The following is a 25,042-nucleotide window of genomic DNA, read 5'->3' on the forward strand; positions in this document are numbered from 1 at the left end:
ATTCTGCTGTTCGTTCCCGGGTGATCTTTGATAACTGCAGTCGAATGTCTCGTTCGATTGTTCATTCAGCCGATCTTCGAGAGTCGAGTTACTGCCGGGGATTTGTTTAGCAAATGGCCACGAGGCGTCGCGCGTTTCGCAATTGGCCTTCACCTCGCGTCTGATTGGTCCGTGACTTCGCATCGTGTGACGTCCATTGCTGCCTGAAGAAATTTCGAGAACGTGACAACGGTAATATTCGTGACAAACCGTCGCAAGTTCCGTAGTTTTTCGCTGTCATTTCTGGCGAGAGTTTCACCGTCGTCAACCAGCAGCGCCTTTTGTTGCTGTCACAGGTAAAACTGCTACGTAAAGCTAGTAAATCTGTTTATTAAGGCATATTTTCATTCAACTAGAAATCTCCCAACGTAGCTACGGGATCAATACATTTTTTTTCCAAAGAATTAATTCCCTTTTGCTGACTCGGGTATGTAGTTAAATCTTTCGTGTCTTTACATCGTGCTTCGTTCTATCCGAAGCGTCGTAATATTTATCAAATCGTTCTATTTTACGTGAAATTTGTCGGAATTTAATTCAGCGACACGAGGTACGAAGTGTGGTGTGTAGATTGCTAATACTCAGCTGATGACGTACTCTCATGGCGTGGTGAGACTTTTCTCGAATTTCAATAGAACATTCGCCTTCCGTCGTGTTCATACGGACGAATCTTGTGAGCCTTACCGGTGACCTTAGGTCTCATTGTTTGCCTTTAGCTTTGCGGAGTAATATTTCACGATAATTTTACACCTTAAATCGATGAATTAGTCAAATTTTCGTGTTCTATACATCCACGGATAGCGTGTCACAATGCTCTAGAATGCCTTCCTTTCTTCACTTGCAGCAGGTAATTACGGTAACTTCAGCGAAACAAATCTTATCCCAACAAGGGTCGATATTCGGAGAGAAGCAGTAGACCTTGCGCAATCATGGTGAAAGAAACAACGTTCTACGATGTTCTCGGTGTGAAACCTGGCTGCGCTCAGGAAGACCTAAAAAAAGCCTACAGGAAACTCGCTCTGAAATATCATCCTGACAAAAATCCAAATGAAGGGGAGAGGGTCAGTATTCATTATCATTCCACTTCATTGCCATTTTTTCTGGCAAATATTGACTAAATATCGCACTATCATTAACCCAACACATCATTTATTTTTCTTTTCTGCTTGTGATTGAATTAAATAATCCTCCGTTTGTGGTTAGTGTTTACATAATTGAATACACGTGGAACATCTTCTGGACTTTTTCCAAATTCGTTTGCAGTTCAAGCAAATTTCACAAGCGTACGAAGTGTTGTCGAATCCAGAAAAGAAGCGTATATATGACCAAGGAGGAGAACAGGCATTGAAAGAAGGAGGAATGAGTGGTGGAGGTTTCTCTTCCCCCATGGACATCTTTGATATGTTCTTTGGGGGTGGATTTGGCGGTGGTAGAGGAGGTCGTCGAAGAGAGCGAAAGGGCCAGGATGTTATTCATCAGCTCTCTGTATCTCTCGAAGAACTTTACAAGGGGACTGTACGGAAATTGGCTCTACAAAAAAATGTTATTTGTGACAAGTGCGAAGGTAGGATTATAATTTCATTGACTATACTTTTTCATATTTTCTTGTTCTTTATTCTCCCTTCCACATTCCATTGTGTACTCATTGAATATTCTGGATATCAGAATGCGATGGGCCTGAATATCAGATGCGCATTTCATCCCAAGGTTACTGTACAAAGCTTGTTAGTTGTTATACACGTGTCTAGGTAATTATTGTACATGGAAAGGTTTCTAATGTAGTAGTTGAAGGTGCGCTAGACAAAGTATGGTCCGAATTTTCTGACATCATTTGTCCAAAGAATTTTGCTGTCTGTTTATAGGAAAGTTTCCATTGAGTCTTAATATTGTTATGACTATTTGTAAACAATGCCTTTCGCAAATCAACAGGGATCGGTGGTAAGAAAGGTTCGGTAGAGCAATGCCCTACCTGCCGCGGTTCTGGGATGCAGGTACAAATTCAGCAACTTGCACCGGGAATGATCCAACAGCTTCAATCGATGTGCTCTGACTGCAAAGGGCAGGGAGAGCGTATTAACCCTCGTGACAGATGCAAGCATTGCAATGGACGTAAGACTGTGCGAGATAGAAAAATACTCGAGGTTCACGTTGACAAGGGTATGGTGGACGGGCAGAAAATTGTATTCACTGGAGAAGGTGATCAGGAGCCTGAGCTAGAACCAGGCGATATTGTTATTCTCCTTGATGAGAAGGAGCACGAGGTTTTCAAGTAAGTCTATTGTCTTTGGTGGTAGTATTCGGTGAACAAGTCAAGTTGCAGCGATACTATGATTTACCTGCAACTATTTTAACTTTAGACGAACGGGTAACGATTTGATCATGAGGATGCAGTTGGAGCTGGTTGAGGCACTGTGCGGTTTTCAAAAAGTAATTCGCACTCTCGATGACCGTGATTTGGTCGTGACATGCATCCCGGGTGAAGTGACAAAGCATGGCGACGTCAAATGCGTTTTAAACGAGGGAATGCCGGTTTACAAGGATCCCTTCACGAGGGGTCGGCTCATCATTCAATTCGTCGTTAACTTCCCGAAGATTATAGACCCTGTAATGATTCCAGCCCTTGAGCAATGCTTACCTCCTAGAGAAGAAGTTATGATTCCCGACGGCGCCGAAGAATGTATGCTGACGGACTTGGACCCCGAGCAAGAATCGAGACGGCGAAACACGCGGCAAGTTTACGAGGAGGACGAGGGTGGACCGTCTCGCGTTCAGTGCGCCACTCACTAACCGAATATTAATGTTAAGAGCTCTATTTCTATTTTATTCTCTACCTCGTTTATACACCTTGCGCACCTTAACTACACCTCAAGAATTCGGTAATAACGTGGGGGGCGATAATTTTTTTTTTCGTATGAACGTGATCATCCGGCAGTGTGCTGCCAAGCGGTTTTGCTGATGAAACCATAAAAATGGTATGGCGTGAGGCGCCGTGGTGGCGTTTAGCGTATTTGACTAAATTTAAACCTGAGGTTTAGTTACTTGCAATTACTTGGCTATTACGTTACGAAATTTATTTATTCTCAATTTACAGTGGCGAAAGTTAAGTAGTTCGTTTTCTTTTTTTTTTCTTATTTTTGTCTCTTAATTCTCAGGTAAATTCCAATTGACGCGTCATGCCATCTTTGCTGACTTGAGAGATTCCTCGGAATTGATCTGATACAACAAATAAGAGTTGAAACTATTTCACAAAAATGTAAGTGTTTTCATAACATTACCTTTCCGCGATTATAGATATTTCAAATTCTTTTTCACCTTGCGATCAAACCCGTTTCCACGATGATATATTTCTAGTTTTGCTGATTTGCAAAATATACGTAGAAATAATTTATTTAACGCTGCTAAACTAAACTTATGTATACGGCATATTGGCGTTTATAAATTGTGCATTAAGCAAATGTGACAGGAAAAATTGGAACCATTGAGCAATATTCAAATACCAGTCGATGGAGTAAATAAATGTACACCGACAGACTCTGTCAGCTTCTAGTAAGAACGTGCCAATGTTCCCCTACGCAGGTAGATATAGTAGCTATATAGCGAAACTGATTCATTTTGAATCAAGGCTTTCTAGATTGTGATTGTAAGACCATTTGTTGAAAATTTCACAATGACTGAAGCTATTCCTTTCTCGTTCCTTTAAATTATCACTACATGTCTCGTCGCAGGTAATAACTTGGTTAAAAAATTATCTCATTTTCGTTACTTTCGCTAGCGATAGGTGATAGTGATTGTCTCTGGTGATTGTCATACTTTGATTAGAAAATAACAATAATGATAATAATTATAAATGAATCATAGGCAAATTAATCAATGGGTTACCATATGGTGCTCGTTATTGTTTCACTGATCTGTGGTAAGGATCCGTAAAATTGAATAGGAGCGTGACACGTAATACTAAATGAATGTCTCCATAATTGTTTTACGATTGAATTACATAAATGGTATACCTTGAGTGTATTGCAACTGTGATTTTTTTTTTCTTTTTTAGACCATTTTAAATCTGAATTTAACTCGACGAGTTTTTACTACATATTTTTTTTTTTATTGTTTATCGCAACTTGAAACCGATCTTTCGCACATTCAACCGTTGTAACGGTAAGTCGTATAGTTTGTGTGCTCGGGCGTGATGTAATTCATAATACGTAATGCATAATTCGTAGGTAAATACATTTTCCTCGAGTTTTTTTTTTTTTTCTGGAAAGAAAGGAGATAATACTTTAGCGTAATTCCTGTGCTGAAACACCGTGAATAAAATTAATGAAAATGAAACGAAGACAAATTATTATTGTTCTTCCAAATAAATCCCGGTTCAATCGAAGAGTTGGAAGACTATCCATCCGTGAATTCAATTGAATTCAATTTCTCGGTTTCCTGAATCTCGGCTCCGTAATGTGGGCGCTGACCACTGCGCCGTTCAGAGCGCTGTGAAATCGCTCCGTTTCGCGTCGCGTATCGATGTGAATGGGTCTTGTTACGACCGAGTTCGGCGCAGTCACGCAGCCAGGAGGGAGGGGAGGGGATACCGCGGCGTAGGTAAACCGTCGTCAGATGGCACGGGCGTAGTCCTCGATTGTTTTTGTGAAATGCATCATGGAACCATGAAAGCCGTGGTCCGTCGTCGAGACTCGAGATGCCGCAAAGGTTTCTGGGTATGCAGAGGGAGCCATATTTTTCCAATATCAGTTACGTGAAAATACAGCGGAGGGAAAGCATCTGCGGGATGGAATTTTTATTGGTATTGACGAAATAGAGTGGATTTTCAGGGTGAAAATCGTGCGCGTGTTTCGGTCTGCAGGGTCAGATTTGTCGCGCGTTGAGTGATTTTTTTTTTTTTTTATTATAATTAATATCGTTACGTTAGTGTTTTGTTCCACGATTAAGGTGAAGTTTTAGTGAAAACATTGGTTCGGGACCGCGCAGGTGTTGGGAAGTTGTTTCGGCGACGGGGTTAACTTAACCGTGTTTCACAGTGCGAACGCGTAACGTAGCGCGACGTAACCGTAATGTAACGGTGATGACATCGATGTCATAACAATATCAATTGGTTAACATATTTTGTGCCCTAATTATATCACGATTCTGCACGTACACCGATACGTGTATAGATGTATATACATACATATACAATATACGTATATTGTGTATTAAACCACGGTGTGTAAAGATTATACATCCGTAGTGTGCAAGTGCAGCTCCTACTGGTCAGGGTTAATAGAGTGCCAGTGCCGCTATTGGATTATTTTCGTGTGTGATGTCAACTGGATTCAGTCGTTGTCTAGTTCGTACATATGCACCAAATGCGCAATTCAGGTTACTACGCATTTTTTTTCCACTTACACCGTCGTCTTCTTCGTCTACGTTACACCGCGACACCGTCGGTCGGTACGACTTCACTCCTTTCCCTCGCGGTCTAGCATTTATAATTATTCTAAACATGCAGACAATTCGTATGCCTTTTATTTTACTATTCGGACTTTGTATCTCTTCTCCTCGACAGCAGCTGCCTGCCTGCCTGCCTGCCTGCCTGCTTGCTTGCCTGCTTGCCTGCTTGCCTGCTTGCCTGCCTGTCAGTTAGTCAGTCAGTCAGTCAGTCAGTCAGTCAGCCAGCTTCTCATCCAATGAATGACCTTGGGCATCGCCAACGCGACAACCGAGGTTTGACACAGATTCACTCGACTCGGGCCCTTGACGTAAACGCTATTTTACTCCGATTCGATTCAAATCGATTCAATTCAATTCGATTCAATTCACGTTTATTTATTTATTCATTTATTTATTTATTTATTCCCTAGTTGAACTATGTTTCTTCCGCCCCTCCCTTCGCGGAATCGTCACTTGCAATTGTTGCACTTCACAGCTAGAAATGCATCTGGTGTAAACGGAAAAAAAATAGTAATCGTAATTTCTCAATTTTGGTTATCCCAGCAAGGATGGAGATTTTCAAGCCTTGGTGTATTCATAGAGCGTACATAATTTTCTGATATTTTTTTTTCCCTTCATTTTCTTTTTCTAATAAGTTTTCCGGTACCCAAACAAGTCGGCAACATATGGGTAGGAGGATGCAACGACGTTGACGTTGACACTGTATTTTCTGTGTTGCCAGAGGATGCCGCAGGGACTAGAGGAGTGTCGGAGGCGTGCGCTGTGTATACCAGTAATGTTGGTGGCGCGGCGCCCTGCACTGCTGGACCTGGACCATGGCCGGCAAGCCTGAGCAGATCCCGTCTCACCCTGTTCCCTCCCATCGCAACAATCAGCACCAATCGTCACTGCCAAATATACAGCAAAACAGTCTTCTAGTCTACGTTTCTGGTGATAACTTTGCCTATGCCACAGCGGTAGGTCAGAATCCTCCCGTTGGTTACCAGCAGGGATCCTACCACAATGCCTTGGTGCAATCGCAGGGACAAGTTTATCCAGCTAAAACTTACCCGGGTAAAAATATCACCAAACAAATAAATTCGATTGGAAACAATGCCCTGTCGGAACACGAAGAAGGTATCTCCAGATCTCAATCGTACTCCATTGTCGACAGAGCCAACGACGAAAACAGGCAGAGACCGATACCGATACTTGCAACCAACGGGACAGCTTACGATCAGGCAACCCTGACCAACGGTCATCGTTTGACGAGTCATGGGAACGGGACAGAGAGTAGTCCGGCGGATACGAATAGTAGTAAAAGTCCAGGACTAAGCGGCAGCGAAGAGCCGTTTGGAAAAGCGACGAGTTCTGATGAACAACGGAAAGTATTTTCTATGAGGGCGCCCCACAGGGTCAGCGGGGAGGCATGCAACGCCGCCTACCCCGTGGCACAATTGCCCGACGGGTACTTGCCGCCGGGTAAAATCGCCACATCACCAGGGGAGACGTGTTCAAGTGTCGTCAACGAAACTACGCCTATTACTTTTGTTCAGCACACCGGCGAGGAAGTTTATTCTCCAAGTAGTTTAGTGAACGACCATCGAGGTGTCGGTGTTAAGTGCGAGTTGAGTTCAAATTCGAATTCAAATTCTCTTTCGAATCAGACATTGGATACTTGTCTGGATAATCAGAACAGCTTGGGGAGCGTCGGGCGGTGCGATTCTGTGCGATCGGATACAGCGGAATCTACTTACAGCAGCCTAAGTAGCCCCGAAAGTCAAAGCCAGTCACAAGAGTCACTGTCATTAAATTCGTGTCCACAGCAGGCTGTGAGATCATTGTTGCCGAACAACGTGCAGCATCATGTTGTGTTGAATATGAACAGTGGTGCCGTGAATCAGCAGCAACAACAAACATCTGTTTCTGTTCCTCAGGGGTGGAAGAGGATATGCACTAACGGTGTCATCATATATATCAGGTAAGGAATTTCCTGCTTTTTCTTGCTACTACTTTACTTTAAACTCATATTATTATATGAAGAAAAAATTCATGAGAGTAGTAAAAAATAATTTTGGGACTGATACACTCCTCGTTTGACAGCAAGTGAAACAAAATCCCTGATACGTACGATATACTGTTATTAGAATAATGCGGTTGATTTGCAGATATTACTTGATTACTGATAGATTTAATAATGTTGACAACTATTCTAGCTCTGTTTAACGATTCGAAGTCTCGTTTTATCGAAGAGTATTTAAAAATTCTGTCGTCGTAGGCGCACATGTGGCGCGTTCATCCGATCCGATTAGGTGCTGGGGGAGCCTTAATTGGGATTTCCGGGTTTTCGGTCGTGTCTCTGCAACCGCCTGCCTTAATTACTCGATTTTTTTGCTACGAGTATTGGTACAAATATCATGCTGAAATGTTGAAACTGATTTGCGCAGGTTTCGGATCGGAAGATTTGATTTTTTCTTAGTTTTTTCTGAATTTCAATCGATAATTTCGTCCACTGGGGATGACTGTGAAAAAGTTCGAGAAATGAACACGTAATGCAACTTTTAACTCACAAATTGTCGGAAACAATTCACCCTCACTTTTTACCGTCTTTTCCCCTCTTTCTTCGGTCCTGGCTCACCTTACCCTCTGCTTTCTTTTTTCTTGTTGCATCACTTTAGTGATCTACATCTTTAAACCGTTCTTTATTACAAATGTTATTCGGTCAATAACTCAAATATTTTTCGATGCTTAGCTGTCGTTATGTTTTTTGTCATCGAGGAAAGAAATTTTATTTCTGTATGTATGTATAATTATCATTAGGGTCGTTGACATGCTTATGTATAGGAATAGAATAGAAGCTCCAGTATAGTGTGTGAGATAATGTTATATATTATTATATACACGTGTATACATAGTTTCTTTATTTCGATGTCTGAGGTCGGGTCACCATTCGTTCGTTAACTTTGGGGAAAGCGGAAAATTTCTGGCAGAGGCGCAACTCTCACACATCGTATGGTGGCCACATATATAACTCATGCTGAAAATCTTAGGAAAATTTTCGTGGCGAAACATGACGTCACATCCGTTCCGGTTGAGCGAACCGCGTCGACGATTCTCCCTCGTCACAACTCGGTGGCAAACGTACCCGGCGGCGGGTCGGTGGTGGTGTATTTTTTTCGAGGGTAAGAAGTCACGCTTTAAAAGGCTACACAGGATTTAAAGACCTGAGACCTGCGGTCAAAGAATCGGGGAATTCCCCTGCCTGCCTCTCCTTGTCGTGTTCGGGACCCTCCGTATCCCTCCGAAAGTGGTCGTCGTCGTCGTCGACGCACTCCGAGAAGGAGAAACGGAGCCACGCTAGGCTTACAGAGCTAGGGTCTCTGTGCAAAGAATACGTGCTGTACAAAGGGTTCCGGCGATGGAGAGAAGATGAGAAGAGAAGGAAAGTCGCCTTTGCTCACAGCTGGCCTTCGTAAATTAGAATCCTACAGTAGAAGTCAGTGGAGAAGAATCTCCTCCTTTTCCTCGGTTACTCGGTTTTCCCATAAATTTTTGTGTCTACCTACATGGATAGTGCGAGTCAGGTAAAGTGCAAAAGGTAGCGAGGAAGGGGAGAGGTCGTGCGGGTAGGCGTAGCGTTCATTCGGTCCACGTATACCTAAGACATATTACACGGAGAAGCGGAAAATTTTACCCTGATTCTTCTCACCGAAGATGATGCGAGAGAAGGACAGGAGAAGTCCGACATTGGGTGAAACTCTTCATGGGTATTTGCGGTGACTTTGAATCTGACCGTTCCATTCCTGGCAGTTCTCTTTAGACCCTCTTACCGCCTTTTTTGCCTTTATTTCGGGTCCGTCCACCGATTCTTTGATTTACAACTGCTGCCGCAGCTCGTGAGTGCGGCGTAGAGGAGAATCCTCACAGCGATAGGTACGCCTAGTGCGTATTATTCGAGATTCACTAGTGGTGTGTGTGTGTGTGTGTGTGACCCATGTGCGTATTGCCCGTCAGGGGTGCCTACGTAGGTTACCTGGTGAAACTTGGATGGGAATTTCGTGTATGAATACGCAACGTTAACGTAGTTTTTTATGATTGAATCGTACGCAATTAGCTTGTAACGTATGTACGACCACGACGAAGGCAGGACTGCACCGTTGGCTCTGGTTTTGCAAAAAACGTTCCATTCGCCAGTATATGGGAAATTTCGTATGGTTTTTAAAATCCCACCTGAATTGTAGTTACCCAGCGTTGATTATCTCTCGTTCCCGCATCATCGCATATTGTTATCATCATCGGTACCGTTGTTATTGTCAGGATGTACAACTATTACTCTGTGTGTTGAAGTAGGTATATAATATGGAAACGTCGGCGGCGGCAGTCGTTGATTCTTTCCATCTTTTCATACAATAGTAGTCAAACTGCCACTTCGTCGATAGGAGACGAAACGTGAGGTGACGTAACGTAGCGTTGGTTGGTTGGTCGGAGAAGGAGAAGGCGAGGATTGTGCAATTCGAGTGAGGAACGTAAGAATGAAAAAAAAATAAATAACAAATAAAACGAAAGAAAGAAAAAAAATTGGACAAAGTAAGGCTCTCGGCGTACACGTGCAGAGAGGCAGCAGCAGCAGCAGCAGCAGCAGCTTGGAATCTTTCGCTACTCTGAGTTTATCAAACGACGACGATGCGAGAGCGAGTAAGAAACCGAGATAGATCGGTACGTTGTATATGTTACATATGTGTGTGTGTGCGATGTGCTGTTGCGTTGCGTAATAACGAACAAACGACGCGACGAGCAGCCAGCCGGTCGTGTATACATATAACGATTACGCAAATGTGATAATTAATTACCAGTGTTTCTCTTCCTCCCTTCCCCCGGCGCTGCTTAATAACTCGCGTTAAATAATTCGCTAAACACGCGAAATAAATACTGCACCAGCCCTTGTAATGTATGCATGTTGGCACGTATGTATGTGACATGATCGTGGCGAGACTGCTTGCCGCAATAAACAGCGCGAGTGCGAATGCGCATCACCGTCGCGTGTCGTCCGATCCGCGGCGTTGAAAGAAAACACTTTGTAGGCATCGCGTGTGTGTGCGTGTGCATGTTTACAGGTTGTTGCGTTGAAACTATCTATGGTTTGTAATATACGGGTAGTAGGTAGGTAAATAGACTAATGTATGTATCATTTGCAATACTGTCGTATAGGGGAACGTGGGGAACAATGGACCCCTTTAAAAATTTTGACAAAAAAAAAAGCAATTTTTTTTACACTTCGAGATATTATTAGAGGTTGGTTTAATATGCGTTAAATTGAAGTATGCAACATTCTTTTAGGACAAGAAAACATATTTTTAAAGATTTATTAACAATGATATTTTAGACAAAGGTCATTTGCTCCAGAATATACATTTTTTTGGTCGTACATATTGATAGATAATCAATGATTCATTCAATTCAGGTAGAACTGAAGGATGCTGAGTCATGAAAAAAAATTAAAGAAATTTTTCTCATTTTTTGGAGGGGGACCGTTCGTGCCCCAGATTTTTTCCCCCCTCAAATCATGGCGATATAACGATCAATTTATTCGTTATAGATCGAAACAACTTGTACCCGGTGTTTGAAAGTCACAAAAATAATCAGCGGCTTAGGGGGTCAGTTGTGGTGCTCGACGTTCCCCTTCGTGTTCTTTGCAATGCATTCATCTGGTATTTAAGGATTAACGCGATTTTAGAATCCGTATCACATCCTTGGTTTGGTTCTTAGCTTTAGTTATAATTACGCTTTTAGATTTCTACTTTTTTCTCGTGAGTGGACGGGACTTGATCTGTTTTAACGAATTTTAAGATCCATCGAAATAGTTGAATTATAGAAGTCGAGAGTGGAAAGGCAGAAAAGAGAAAGCATGGAAATGCAAAATATATGAGAATCTTCGAGATTCCGACGGTTCCATATTTTGGCTCGCCATTCTCTTTCATCTTTCTACATTTTCACTTTTGCGCATTGGGACTTTCTTCTACATTCTGAATTTCTATGAAATAGATTTCTGCGTAATTAAAAATTCGATATTTAACGTGCATAATAATATACAGATATTTCTTTTCATTCAGCCGTAGCGTGATGTCGGAATTTATTCGCAACACTGGGCTCGGAGTGAGTTATTTATAGGCAACGAGACAGAAGCGAATAGCGAACGGCAATGGTTGATAGCTATATTTGTTCAGGGATAATCGTTATCGTGAATTTAGACGCAAATCAGCTTTCTCGATCTCGTTCGTTTGAGAAAAAGATTTATTATTTTTACCGTTTGAATATTACGACGTGACGGATTGTTCAGTAGGGAGCAGCAGCAACAACAACACTGGATAATGTGTCGAATCGCTGTCTCGGATCTCTTTCAGGTCTTACGAAATATGTATGACGATTTTTATACTTCTCATGCATGTGTACAAGGGACCCAAGACGAACGCAATTTGGAATGTGTGTCCAAAAATTAATCGAACACGACTCGATTGAATCGGTAAAAATTAATCGATTATTTCGTGTTTTTTTTAAACGGTGCATATAAAACCAAAATGTCCTCATATCGGAAAAGTTTTTTGATAACTTATAGTTTCATTCAAAATATTTTTCAATTTCGGATGAACAATACTGATTTGTCATTCACTTCAAATAGTTACTTAGCAAGTAACACAGTGATAATAATTGATACTTTAATCAGCTAAATTGATATTACATTGCGTCGATCATGGGAGTAAAAAACAAAAACCGTTTGAGAGGAAAAATAATTGAGTCGGTCGAATAATCGAGTTTGAAAATAATCGATTATCCTCAATTAATCGAGAAAAAATAATGAATTTAATCGAAAATCGATTATTTTTGGTGATTCTTAGCGTGTATGTTCCTTTTTCTCCCAGTTATGCAAAAATTCTTTGGATCATTGTAAAACCTTTTTCAATAGAAATCGGCACTTCATGTACCAGGCTATGAGCAGGTTGACATTTACTTTAGCGCGTCGACTTGCGACACCGTTGGTTGGCGCAGACGGTTTCGTACCGGTCTGCAAATCCGGCGGTCGCGAGTTCGAGTCCCGCGTCGAGTAATGACAAAAATCAATTTACGAAGTTTTGTTCCACTTGAAACGCGAAGAGATATCGACATTTGCAATTGTATCAAATGTCGCGTAAATGAATAAAGAAATAATATGAGCGCCCGATGATGACACGGATAAAACCTTTCAAAGGCTTCGTTTGGCCAGAGACAATCTAGCAGAAGAGGCCCACGAGCTGGGTACCTAGTTACCGCGTCGTTGTTAGCCTCGGGAAGGTCTGAGACAAGGTCGTTAAACGCTCCAGCAGGGCGACCCCGGCGTCTCGGGGTGCGGGGGAACCAGAAAAAGCGACGGGGGGCGAAGCGTCGCCTGGGAAGCTGGCGTCGTATTCGCAGCCGAGGCAAATTTCGCCCCTCTGTCGATGGAATTTACCCCCGTGACCGGCAATTTTAGTACAATCCGCAAGCCCCGCTCGAAAGGCGGGGAACTCAATTCAGACTAATCTGTCTCTGGCCGTATAATGACGAGTGCTGCTCTGAGGGCTTTTTTAAACTTTCCATTTCTCTGGTTTCAGAGAAAAAAGAAAGTTATTTTGATCACACCGAAAATGAAATTTTTATATTTCATTAGATCTCGACGTTTCTACGTACGTATATGATAAATTTTTTTGTTCGTCGATATCTCGAGAAGAAGTTACCGGATTTCAATGATTTTTGTCTCAATCGACGCGGCTTTTCCAAACTTAGAATTGATTAGATTTTGGCTTCGATCGGTTCCGTACTTTTTCAATTATTCAAATAACAAAATTTCAAAAAATCAAACAAAAATGATGATATCTTGAGAATGGACGGATGGATTTGAATGAAAATTAGTACTGCGAGGTTTTTTAGGTCGCTTATTACGCATCTAAGGTTACATTTGCGAAATTTACATTTGGCGCATTCAATAAGCTGGAAAAAAAACTAAAAACATTTGAATTTTGAAGAAAATTTGTTACTCACCGGTTTGTTACGTGGCTGATAACGAATCTGAAGTCAAATTGCGAAATCCAAAATGGCGATCCAATATGGTAGTAAATTCTAAAAATATTCCGATTTTCGTAAAGATTGGTGGGCAGAAGTTTTTTGGGTCACCGATAACGAATCCAAGGTCAGACTTTCAAATTTGTAATATTGGATTCATTGTAGTGGTAAAAAATAAAAAAATCGTCATTTTCATGCAACATGGTATTCGAGGGCTTTAAAATCGTTGACCACAAATCTGAATTTGTAACTTGAAATTCGAATTGAATATTGTTATTTGTTTTTTATATAAACTTGGACTCTGCGGTTTGAGAAATATTGTTTTTTATATAAACTTGGACTCTGCTGGCTCATGGCCAGTTTAAAACTGCTTGTTTTAAAATCATTCACTCTCATATCCCACCTGCAGCTATTTCCTTGTTCATCCGTTCTTTTTATCTCATTCTTTTAATTCATCTGATTTTTAACCGTATTCCGGAGAATTCGTTTATTCACATTTTTCATTTTCACATGTAAAATTAAACACTTTGGATAGATAGGAAGGAAGTCCTTATTAATTGCATTCTAGGAATCGCGAGGAATAACTTTTAGCCTCGTAAACGGAACTAAGTCACTCTCTCTCTCTCTCTCTCTCTCTCTCTCTCTCTCTCTCTCTCTCTCTCTCTCTGTCTCTGTCTCTCCCTTTCTCAGATGCTAACAAACGTGTATGGTAATTAGTTAGCTTAATTATCATTGTACACCACGGCGGTCCCGCCGTCTTCTCTTCCACGTGCAATTACATATTAAATTAACAACCAAGGCAGCAGCCGTTCCTTCCGTTGAGGAAAGCATCAAACTGCTGTTGTTTCTAAGCTGTCTACTTTTGTTATCTAACAACGCGCATAAGGCGGGGACCCCATTTACGAACTTAAACATGCGGTGGCACCCTCCGATATATACACGCGCAGGTACGCACGTCTTGCGGTTAAACCCGGGTCGCATGCCGTTCCTTTGCTTTTTCTCTCTACATATGTCCTTTAGTTAGTACGCAGCGAGAGCGAGAACGACCCGGATCGAGACGGTGAGATAATTGTACCGAATTAACCGCAGAATTTTGTGCAGAACTTTTTACGAGACAACTCGCTTCGTTTCAAGACCCCTTTATCTCCTCCTTTTCCCTATAAGTATACCTACTGTATCGTACTACGAAACAGACGATAATTCAAACTGGTCAGGCTATACGTGAATTAATTTCTCAGCTTCTGTTTACCTGCCTGCATACGTGATGTAGATTTGTGAAAACTGGAACGGACGATAACGCAACTCCGCATAAATAGTAAAAGCTTTTCAATTCGACGTTAATTACGTTAATGCCGATACAGTCCATTCTGCCGACTCACTGACAATATGGGGCGACATGTTGATTAGTTTGTTGTTTTTTGTTTTGGCACATTAAACCGTTCTCTGAGCCAAACATCGTCCCTCGTAAAGTTTCATTTACGCAGTTCTAGCGAACTTTACTATATAAATATTCGTTTTGCGATCAAGCTTGCGATCATCCCCCGCTCCCTTCAATTATGTCGCGGCGACAGGCTCAGCAAACATAAATTACGAGCCGCTCGATCTTGCATCCAATAACTCATGGAAGCTAGGAAATTCAACCACGTCGGACCGCGGGATATTTCATCATTGATAGTTTCAATGCGGCGCCAGAATACTGGCAAGCCGTACGATGAGGGGTAGTTTGATTCAAATGTCGCGTCATTTTCACCTCTCATTTGTTGCCAGTGCACCCTGTATTACAGAGGGAGACCCACCGCGCTGTAAGATAATCGGCTAATAATTGTACAGTCGTGATACGCGGCCCGGTAGCGGCACGTGAGCCTTTCACTATATGCACAGATCAGATTATGCACGGTACATATTATACGTATCTAAATGTCGTGTCCACGTCGTGTGTCTCTATGTGTGCTTGTTTTCCGGCGTTGTTACGTACACACAACTCCCTGCGTGTATGAATGTGCGCGCGGTGTTTGCTAACCGAAGAGATAGCATCGGAATGACACGCGCGCGCGACGCAAGTGCATAAACATTTTCTGACTAAACAATGACATAATGCAAACAAAGGAAGCCATCTATACACGTGTGCGTGCCTGTTTTCTGTGATGTGTCGCGTATTGTATGTAGACAGTATCATGTACGTACACGCGGCGCGATGAGAACACACATCACCCGACATTTGACAACGAACAGCTGACCCGGGCTACCGGAATTATTCTTATAATCGCGTATCGCTGGAAGTTGAATATTTGTCCGCAGTTTTCTTATCATCTTTTATATATATATATGTGTGTATGTATGTATTATACAATTCTCTTTTTGAATTGTTTTTTTTTTTTGCCAAACTTCAGTTCCAACACAATCACCCAAATTTTTTGCATACATGCTATACGACTGCCAAACAACAGTGACGCGGCTGTTAGGATTTGTTGGAGATGATATGTGTTTTTATTTATTAAAACGAATACGACATATAAATATAACTTGTGATAGTTTTTTCCTCCTACTCTGTTTCATGCGGGTACAAAACTATGGCTTTTTTGTTTATCCTGTTTTCATCATCATCACTGACTGAAAGGTATTTTTGTCGCGGATTCGATGCAGCTTCTCTTTTCCCTCTCTCTAATATTCCGCATTTTACCTCACCTTTGTACGGCGTACTATACGATATCCATGTCTGTTATGAAAGAAGAAAATTACAATTCTGTGGAACACGTTACACTGAGAAAAAGCATTCGCTGATTTCGGCAAATATTATTTCATTCGAGTAAATCGTGCCTTTGTACAGTCCTAAACAAACATTTGCTTGATTTGAGTAAATATTAATGTAATCTAGACAACGTGATCGTTTTGTATCAAATTAAAACTTGTTTCAAACAAGCAAATATTCAATAAAAATAAAAAAATTAAATTAAAAAAAAAACTGCAGGCTTAACATCTTACAAAAAAACTTTCGAAGCGATCAAACAACTAGACCAGGGGATCGACAAGATTTAAAAATTTAATATCGGCTGTAAATAAACAAAACTGAAGTTTTTATTGTATTCAGGCAATTGCAACTTATGAGACACGCTACCTATATGACGACTATTGATAATTAGTTTTACGCCGAAGTAGACGCACCATCAATTCTTTGTTTGAAACTCAACGCTTATTTGTCGATACATGCGAGTTTGCTGTCAGTATTGCTATTCTTCCAATCTAGTAATATGCGGGTAATAGAGAAAAGAAGCGAATTCCTTAAATGAAACGAATACATCTCATTGACGTAATAAACTAATTATGATGTTCAAGAAACATGATGATTGAATCAGCCAGTATTGCGGTTTTTTTAGCTGAATCAACCAATTCATTACGGTACTCGAACCGAATCCGACTTTTGTTAAATATAATATCGTTTATTTGATTCAATAACACGTTGTTTGATTCAATCGGTACACTCACCTAAATCGTATACTAAACAACCCCATTATCAAGTTTACTCAACTACAATATTGGATTTGCCAAATGTACTTTCGTTCATTAAATTCGAGTACAAATTGACGATACGAATTTAATTTAATTGAAAAAATGATGCATTCTTTTGAGAAAATCTCACCAGCAATTGTATAAATGAATATTTATTTGATTGAAAAATATTCAGAACTTGGATTGATAAAGTCTGAAATGAACTTTCGGCACAATTCACTTGAACCCCTATAAATTTACTGTCAAATAAACATGTCGGCTTAAATTGAGGAAGTTTTTTTTCTCCGTGTTACTACAGATAAATTGTTTTACCAGTGATGCTTATTGTCGCGAGTATCCCGAGACGCATTATACAAGTGGCGTTAAAAATGATTTTCTCAACTGGACGCCGGCGGCGGCGTCGTCGTTTGATTGTGTTCAAGATCCGTTCACCGTCCGTCGCAACGTAATCCGATCCGGTTGTGTTGCCATTTACGGAACCGTCGCGCGTCGGCCCGTTTCAACCAGCAGCCTTCAAGGGGTGTGACTTGCTTTTTTTTTTCTCTCCTCTCTCACAATCAGCTTTAATAAAACTCTTGATTTTCTTCCTTGCGTCTCGCCTTTCTCCTTTTACGAAAAGGAAAAAGCGTGCCTCCTTATTATTCGCGGCTATTAATAATAAGAATCAGGTATCTTCTGATTGCTCGTCATTTGATCGATCGTATAACAGCCGCGCTCGCAAATCGTTTCAGGGTTTATCGATTAATCGAACTACCTCGTTCCATTTCGTTCATCGCTCCATTGCAATATTAATAACAGGGCAATACAGGGAAAAGGCCGGTGCATGTCATCGTCTCTTCGGGAACGGATATTGATAAAACTTTGACAAACAGGCAACGGTGTTGAATTCTCTCGTGTGTAATTTGTATAACCAGCTCTTATTTCACAGTAACCCGGTTCATTATTTAGGGCAGTCCTATAATATATGTTTACCCTTGATACCTGTAAGGGATATATTATGTCCAACGGGTAAACCGACAAGAACAAGGACGAGGAACTCACGACATTAGTGAATAAATTCATCGATCAAGGAAAAATGAACGGCATTATATATTTCATTCAATTACAATTAATAAGATGATATATTCTCAGCAAGGTGACCACGTACCTATTAAACTTGGACAGCCTGGAAATGTCGGGGTATTTTGAATTTGGTTATGAAAAAAACTGAAAATATCAGTTTTCTATCATGGGAATTAGAAATGAATTATTGATGTGACGAGTTTACTTTTTTTCGCTAAGAAAAGGAAATTGGCTTGAACTGACTTTTTTGCATACGTAATATTTTTCTTCAATTCAAGTTGAATTTGAACCGAATATAGAGTTGACGAGCCGAACGATTTAGGTCTTAGTAACTTACTAGAATTGGGAAAATGACAGGAAAAGCTAGGTCTTAGGTCCTGGAAAACTTGGAAATGTAATGAAATTATTTTTCCCTCAAATTTGCGGCCACCCTGCAGTGTGCAAATTCGCTCTCTTGTCTCACTTCTCTCTTTCTTCGCCTCACCCACTTGACCGTTTTATTGCTTTTCCTACCTGCATTCCGTCCTTATGTCTTTGGGGGATGCGGTTGGGGAAGTTTACACAGGCGGCGCGTGGCGTCTGGCGTTTTTGCATTCTTGCATTCTCAGGGCGACTCCGACAGCATTGCAGGCTGGAAACTATCAGAATGGTCTGTAGACAAGGAGGAGAGGTATCGCTTATCGGCTTTCTCTTCCTCCAGCTCTTTATACTATTTTTATTGCACCACTTAGGCCTGGCAAGTGTTCGTTTGATGTAACAGATTGTTCGAGCTCTGCAGTAATTACGATGCACCTATAGGTGATATGACACTTGTGCATATATTTACATTCACGAAGATCGGTCCTAATTATTATGTCGTTTACTTGCGCTGTGTCGTAATTGAGGCACAAGACACTTGTTAGTACCGTCTATAGATAATGTACATTTTTTTTTGAAAAATCTTGGAATGGAAGGAAAGAAAATTAGCTAGAACTGAATGATAATAAAAAAAAAAAATAATGATTTAGATTTGGAAAAAGTCATACCAAATGCATATTTATAATTCGAGTAGTACAAAGTGTGGATGTATACGCATAGTGTATACCGCACAATATACGCTGAATGAAATATCCTGGAATTCGGAGATGATGAAACTCGGTTCCCTCTTTTCTTTGGTATTCTATGTTTCTTTTTCCGTTTTACTCTCTCCCCCTCTCTCTTTATTCTTCTCCAACTCCGCAAAGGGACGATGAATGGATTTCTTGCCGCTCGTGTACTCGCTTCGTTTCGACTTCGTTTCTTTTTTTTTCTCCCTCCTTTCACCTCCTTGCACTCAGCGCCCTTGTATCCTGCTTTGTACGAAGTAGGATGAAATTCGACTCTGACAAGGACGACGAGTAAAGTGAAAATACTCGAGGGACGTTTTTCTCCAGTTTTTCTTTCGCTGTAATACCCAAGTATACATATATGTATATTATATGTACCATAATAGATGAAATGTAAACACCTTAGTGGCTGCTCCTTTATAAATCCCTCTACAACTTACGCATTTCTTTCCCCCGCTGTGGTTAGTGGCAAAGAAGTTTTACGACATTTTCTCTTGCACATTTTAGTAGTTTGAGGAAAAAGTAATTTTAGCATCTTTTTTCGTTGTTCATCTGAAACAAAGTTGAAGCAGATACCTACAACAGATTGACACAAAGTACTGTTTGACGTCACCCATGCCAAAGTACATGTATCAATATGTGTCGAGAACAGCGAAATTCAATTGTATGCAACTTTAGCAGTCATGAGTTGGTTTTAACGGAAATGAAAAAATTTATTTAATGCACTTACGAAACGTAGAAATTTTTCCACGTGAAACACGTCCAAACAATTATCTAACGATTCCGAAATCCTGTCTTGGGCGCGACTCACCGGAATTATCAACTCCTTACCTCGAATCGTTTCTCGTCAGTTCCTCCGATCAGCTTGCGGAGCTGGTTAATATGGTTTTTTTCTTGTTCCTTCCTATTTGCGTCGCGTTCTGTATACTTCTGCCACTACGATTTACATGCGGACAGGGAAAATTCAATTTCCCTGGAGAGTGCGCGATCAAAACCTAGCTTGTGCAGAGGAAAATGTTTTCTAAATGTACACACGTGTATAAACCTGTGTATGTACTTTATACACTTGTATATCAGAGTCGAAATCGAGACGAGCTGAATCGTGAATAAATTTCCAAACCTCTGGAACACGTTTTTAGAACCTACGTCCTGAGAAGATAGGGGAGAAAAATGAAGATACGCTTCAGCTGGTTGTCGATATTAACGATAGTCGGGGTCTGTTTTCCGCCTCGTAATTTTTTCGTCGCCTGGGTGTAGAATTGTCGTTTTTCATCAACTGTTTGTGGACGAAACTGCAATAAGTATATACGATTAACGGTACCAGGTATACATATATGGCATATAATCCGAAAACCAGTATGATGTTCAAATTTGTCTCTAGGGTGATTACAATATATATGTATTATGGTGGTATTTAAAAAGGTCATTTTTGAATTTCAACTATCTCATCACCCAAATTGACTCGAAATTATTCAAATATAATTCCCTGATTTTTTCAGATTTTTATCTCAACTCCTACCCGTGCCGCCAGAGGGTCGATTTCCCATTTTTAACCCTTTTCAAGAGAACAGTAAATGTGCCGAACGGATTTCGCTGAAATTTGATACAGGAGGGTTACTTGGATCGCTGATTACGAATCTGGATTCGAAACTTTGAAATTCAAAATAGCGGATTTAGTAGAATAGTTTGTCCGCGAGCAAGCATACCAAAAGGGAAAGTCACTTGGTATCGTTATATTGAATCCGTTATTTTCAATTTCCAAATTTCGAATCCAGATTCGTGATCAGCGACCCAAGAAATCCGTTTGGTAGATTTAACTTTCCTTCGAAAAGGGTTAAATGGGGAAATCACTATAATTAATGTTTTGTTTGAAGCGCTTATTGTCAGCGTATCGTTGTTGAAGATTTCCTTAAAAACAAGGAAGTATGTTAGAATTCTTCCCTTTAATCAATGATGCGAAACAAACAACCATCTTTGACAGATTGAGCCTAAACCCACCGGCTTCCATGAGAAGTTTGTAGTTCGAAACTCTCGTCAGCTGCTACGTTGGCTTGTTATACCTACTACCTACACGGGGTTATACGGCGGAGCGATGGTGGCGGAGGGCCGGTTAGCGGTGAATATTTAAACTGGTCGTCGTGCTAGTGAATCACCATGTATATCGTCATGTACAAACTGGATAGGAGATCATTCCTTTTCTCTGGCCCCCTATTTCTCATCTCCTGCGAAACCATGCCAGCCAGACCAGGGAAGCACGAGAGAAGTCGTCTCTGCACGGCTTGCCGGCCTCAGTGTTTCCTCAAGTATCGCGTGTTGTACGATGCGCCGGGGTGAGTGATATCTCCGTAGGGTGAAGAGGAAAGCCCTCCGTTTCATCCATCCCCTCCTTTTTGCAGATACGCGAAACGTCAATATTCTCAAGTATTCTTCTCCCTCTCCCTTTCCCTCTCCCTCTACCGGTTCTGCCACGACGCGTCCTTCAGTTTTCTGTAGAAGCCTCAGCCCAGAGCCCTCCGGGTTTGGTTACGTTGTTACAAAAACATGTGCCACTTGGGACCCACGTGGCCTCCCGGCGAGGAGGCCCTCGACTAAGGCCGCAACAAGGCGTCGTTTATGTACTTTGTACCTTTCGCCGCAGTGAGACGACCCGGAGACCTACCTTCTCTACATAAATGCTAATCCGCGTTGTTGTCGTCGCCGCAACGGCGGAACTTGGGGATTTGTATCTTCTTGTGACGCAGATGTGGTGCACTTGTACACATCTTGTGTCTGGAATATAATACGTAATGTGCACCTAATATGGGAATAGCAACTTGCATGTTCTTCGTCGGTATTTGTTGTTGCTACATTTTTCCAATCCTCTTCAGCGTCGATAAAATTACTCACTCTTCTTGCGTGGCTGGTTTTGTAACATGGAGGATAATTAATCGGATCTCGATTATTTTCGGTGATGCAAAATGACAGTTACGTGACTTAGTAGGAGAGCTGAAAGATGGTAGAAGCAGTCTCTTTGGATCGTCGAAGCGTGACCATCTAGGTAGATGGTCGTAGCCTGGGCTGATGTTGCTTTTGTGGCAAACCAGTTACAGCGGCACTTCATTATCTCGAAACATGCCTTGATGAAAGAACATGGCAGAGTTTTTCCCACCCGCAGTGTTCCAAGTCTTTCTTCTCCATCGTATTTATTATGTCCATCGCTTTACGATAATTGTGTTTTACTGCCAATATTTCTCTACGTATCTCTTTCAAAGATTCCAAACTATAAGGTGTGTAGTACATAGTATAGAGTATCGATGTGCAGCAACGCGCGTATGTCCCGATGAATTTTCTTCATGCACCTTCATGAATTTTCTTCATTCAGGAAGGTCCGTTTTCAATCCGTGTCGTATGTCAACGTAATTTTGTGTACGATGTCGGATACATCCACATCTCGTACGTACCGTGAATCTCTGACGAGGAAGGTATCCCAGGTTGATCTGTGCGGTTTAATTTCTTTTGTCATATGCTATAGTAGACTAAAAACTAAGCGAAACGTCTCTTTTTTTTAACTGGCATTGAACACTTTGCGGGGGTGAAACCACCCTCCAAAGTGAGGCATGTCAAGGGGCGATTTGGCAGTTTCACCCCAAGAACATAATATTTTTTAACCAATCCAACTTGGAAAAGTTTTCTCGTAACGAGAAATGAAAAATGTAATTTCCCAATTTAAAAGAAGAAAAAAACTGTCCAATCGCTCCTTGACGTGTCTCACTTTGGAGGGTGGTTTCACTCCCTTAAAGTGTATAATGGCACGTAAAAAAAATACGTGTCGCTTAGTTTGTCTGCTATAACATATTACAAGAGAAATCAAATCGGAGTGATCGATACCTGGGATATACGTTCCTTGCGAGTGTGGTTCAAACGCCGTTCACGTGCTTATCGAGTGGAGCTGAGGGGGGTATAAGCATTGGAATCGACACACCTATTATACAATATTAAATCTATACATCTTCTGCGCTTGTATCACTCTCAGACAGGTTCGTTTGTACGTGTGTATGCAAATGAGAATGATGATGCAATCGAAAGCATGTTTATAATAATTCGTTTTTATCAGAGGGCGACGACGTTTTCCCGCAGGCCATGCGTGTCGCAGTTGTGTTGTTAAATATTGACGTAATTCTAACAGGAAATGATTAACTTTCCATCCCCCGTTTCGTTGTCGTCGGCTTCAGTGATCGGCCTTGAATGATTTTTGCCGCCCGACAGTTGTGACGAAAGTCGGGAGAGAGTTTTTACACCAACTATTTGTGAAGCACTCTAGTTCTCACTCACTTATCACCGCGTGCACTTGTTACTGTTAATCGTCGACCAGCACGTTGATCATCGCCTCTCAGGGTGGCGAAAGACCGGCTATAATCAGGGAATTGTGATGGAAAAATTTACTTTAAACTTTAGCTCTGTTTCGTAAATTCAGTTAAGCTGCCTTTCGGAAGTGGTACATTGTTCAGTTTCCAATTATTTGTGTAAACAGAAGCAATAGTATATATTATTTGGCTTTAAATTTATATATTCAAACAATATTGTCGTCACCCTGCCTTTTCACCGCGCATCTCTCGCTTCTATTGGGAGAAAATGAAACTAGTCTCCCCGAAATGTCGGGAGCTTTACCAATGCAGGGCACCGAGATAAGTGTACCAGGTATCGACCCTGTCCCAATTATAGACTTTTTCGGAGAAATTCACAATTTGTGCCATAAATTTATTATTTTGCCAAATAAAAGGGTCAATAACTGGTGCACCTACCTTATGTGCTCTACTTTTAGGGTGCGTGGCGATCAGGAATCGGTATTGCATCGGTACGCGTCTGTATAGCGTTAGACCGGAAATGATGATAGGTCCAAGGATGGTCGGCGGTCTGCCGTACGTGCAAAATTGAGAATCCACAACGCGATCCTCTTCTACCTGTATGTTTCCTTGTTTCGTTCGCCCGTTCCAGCAAGCAGGAAGATCGCGCGAAAGCAGTACTGCCCTCGTAAATGCGGCAACTAAATATCATTAACTCCGTATTATCATGCTTGTTTACGACTTCGGTTCTCTCCAGTACCGGCAGCTTACCCTTGGCCATTAGCCTCATGCTAGAAACCTGGCAGCAATCTTTGCAGCGCGTCCGCGTGGTTTTCATGCTTTTTACAGCCCGAGGTATACGTCTGCAGTATTTCACCTACCTCTGTGCTTCTCTCTCATTTTCTTACCAGCTAGTAGTATTTCTGTTTCTATTTCTCTCTCTCTCTCTCTCTATCTCTTTCTCTCTTTATCCTACCTTTCAGGAGCTTATCGCTCGCCGCTGGACTGAAATTATCAGGAAGTCGGTGTAAACTGTAAAGAGATTTAAAAATTGCTACTGCGCGAGAATCCGTTGCGCAGACTCTCGAGCAAAGGTGTTTATACCTACGCAGGTGTAATAAAGAGATAAATTTTACAATCCGCGAAAGAAATAGTATTTTTCGTTATATATACGGCGTCATGATTGCAGGTAGCGGTTTGTTCAGTTTCTTCGTTTTTCGTTCTGGTTTTGCGGTTTCTCCGTCTATACATAGTATAGTCTCTGTACCTACCGACCGTTTGCAGGGGGAAATTAATGTCACTTATCCCAGCAGCAGTTTTACTCCGGGGTTCGCGCTGCTTTTGTCACGTCTCCCTCCGTCCCCCTTCCTCTTTCTTACTTCCAGCTTCTCGTCCGAGGCCCGCTTAGTCTCGCCTCGCCTCGCCTTGTCTTGTCTCGGCTCTATCTCGTTTTCTCTGGGGTCAGTGTCGCCTCGGTGACCTTTTCTCGTGTCCTCGCCACTGACGGCGGCCCCTTTTACGGTTCTCAAGCGACGG

At 41.5% G+C, this 25,042-nt stretch overlaps 2 protein-coding genes across 5 annotated transcripts in view; both read left to right on the top strand.

Annotated features, from left to right (window-relative positions):
* The first annotated feature begins 175 nt into the window (after positions 1 to 175).
* Positions 176 to 4,065, top strand: LOC124310404 (dnaJ homolog subfamily A member 1). Of its 4 annotated transcripts, XM_046774302.1 has the most exons (6): positions 176 to 335; positions 881 to 1,097; positions 1,300 to 1,600; positions 1,966 to 2,305; positions 2,394 to 2,835; positions 3,189 to 4,065. In XM_046774302.1, exons 2-5 carry the CDS (start codon positions 966 to 968, stop codon positions 2,821 to 2,823), a joined length of 1,203 nt encoding a protein of 400 aa, XP_046630258.1. In that variant the 5' UTR covers positions 176 to 335; positions 881 to 965; the 3' UTR covers positions 2,824 to 2,835; positions 3,189 to 4,065. The 4 variants fall into 4 exon arrangements, with proteins under 4 accessions (XP_046630258.1, XP_046630256.1, XP_046630257.1 ...); XM_046774300.1 differs by having other exon boundaries at positions 2,394 to 4,065; XM_046774301.1 differs by having other exon boundaries at positions 178 to 357; positions 2,394 to 4,065.
* A 594-nt stretch (positions 4,066 to 4,659) lies between these two features.
* LOC124296722 (uncharacterized) overlaps positions 4,660 to 25,042 on the top strand; it is a 131,590-nt gene continuing 111,207 nt past the window's right edge. Inside the window, exons 1-2 of the mRNA XM_046747018.1 lie at positions 4,660 to 5,406; positions 6,200 to 7,438. Coding sequence (XP_046602974.1) covers positions 6,294 to 7,438 — 1,145 coding nt within the window. The 5' untranslated portion in view covers positions 4,660 to 5,406; positions 6,200 to 6,293. The remainder of the gene's footprint in view (positions 5,407 to 6,199; positions 7,439 to 25,042) is intronic.

The sequence above is a fragment of the Neodiprion virginianus genome, chromosome 1 (assembly GCF_021901495.1).
Source record: "Neodiprion virginianus isolate iyNeoVirg1 chromosome 1, iyNeoVirg1.1, whole genome shotgun sequence".
NCBI classification, from domain to species: domain Eukaryota; kingdom Metazoa; phylum Arthropoda; class Insecta; order Hymenoptera; family Diprionidae; genus Neodiprion; species Neodiprion virginianus.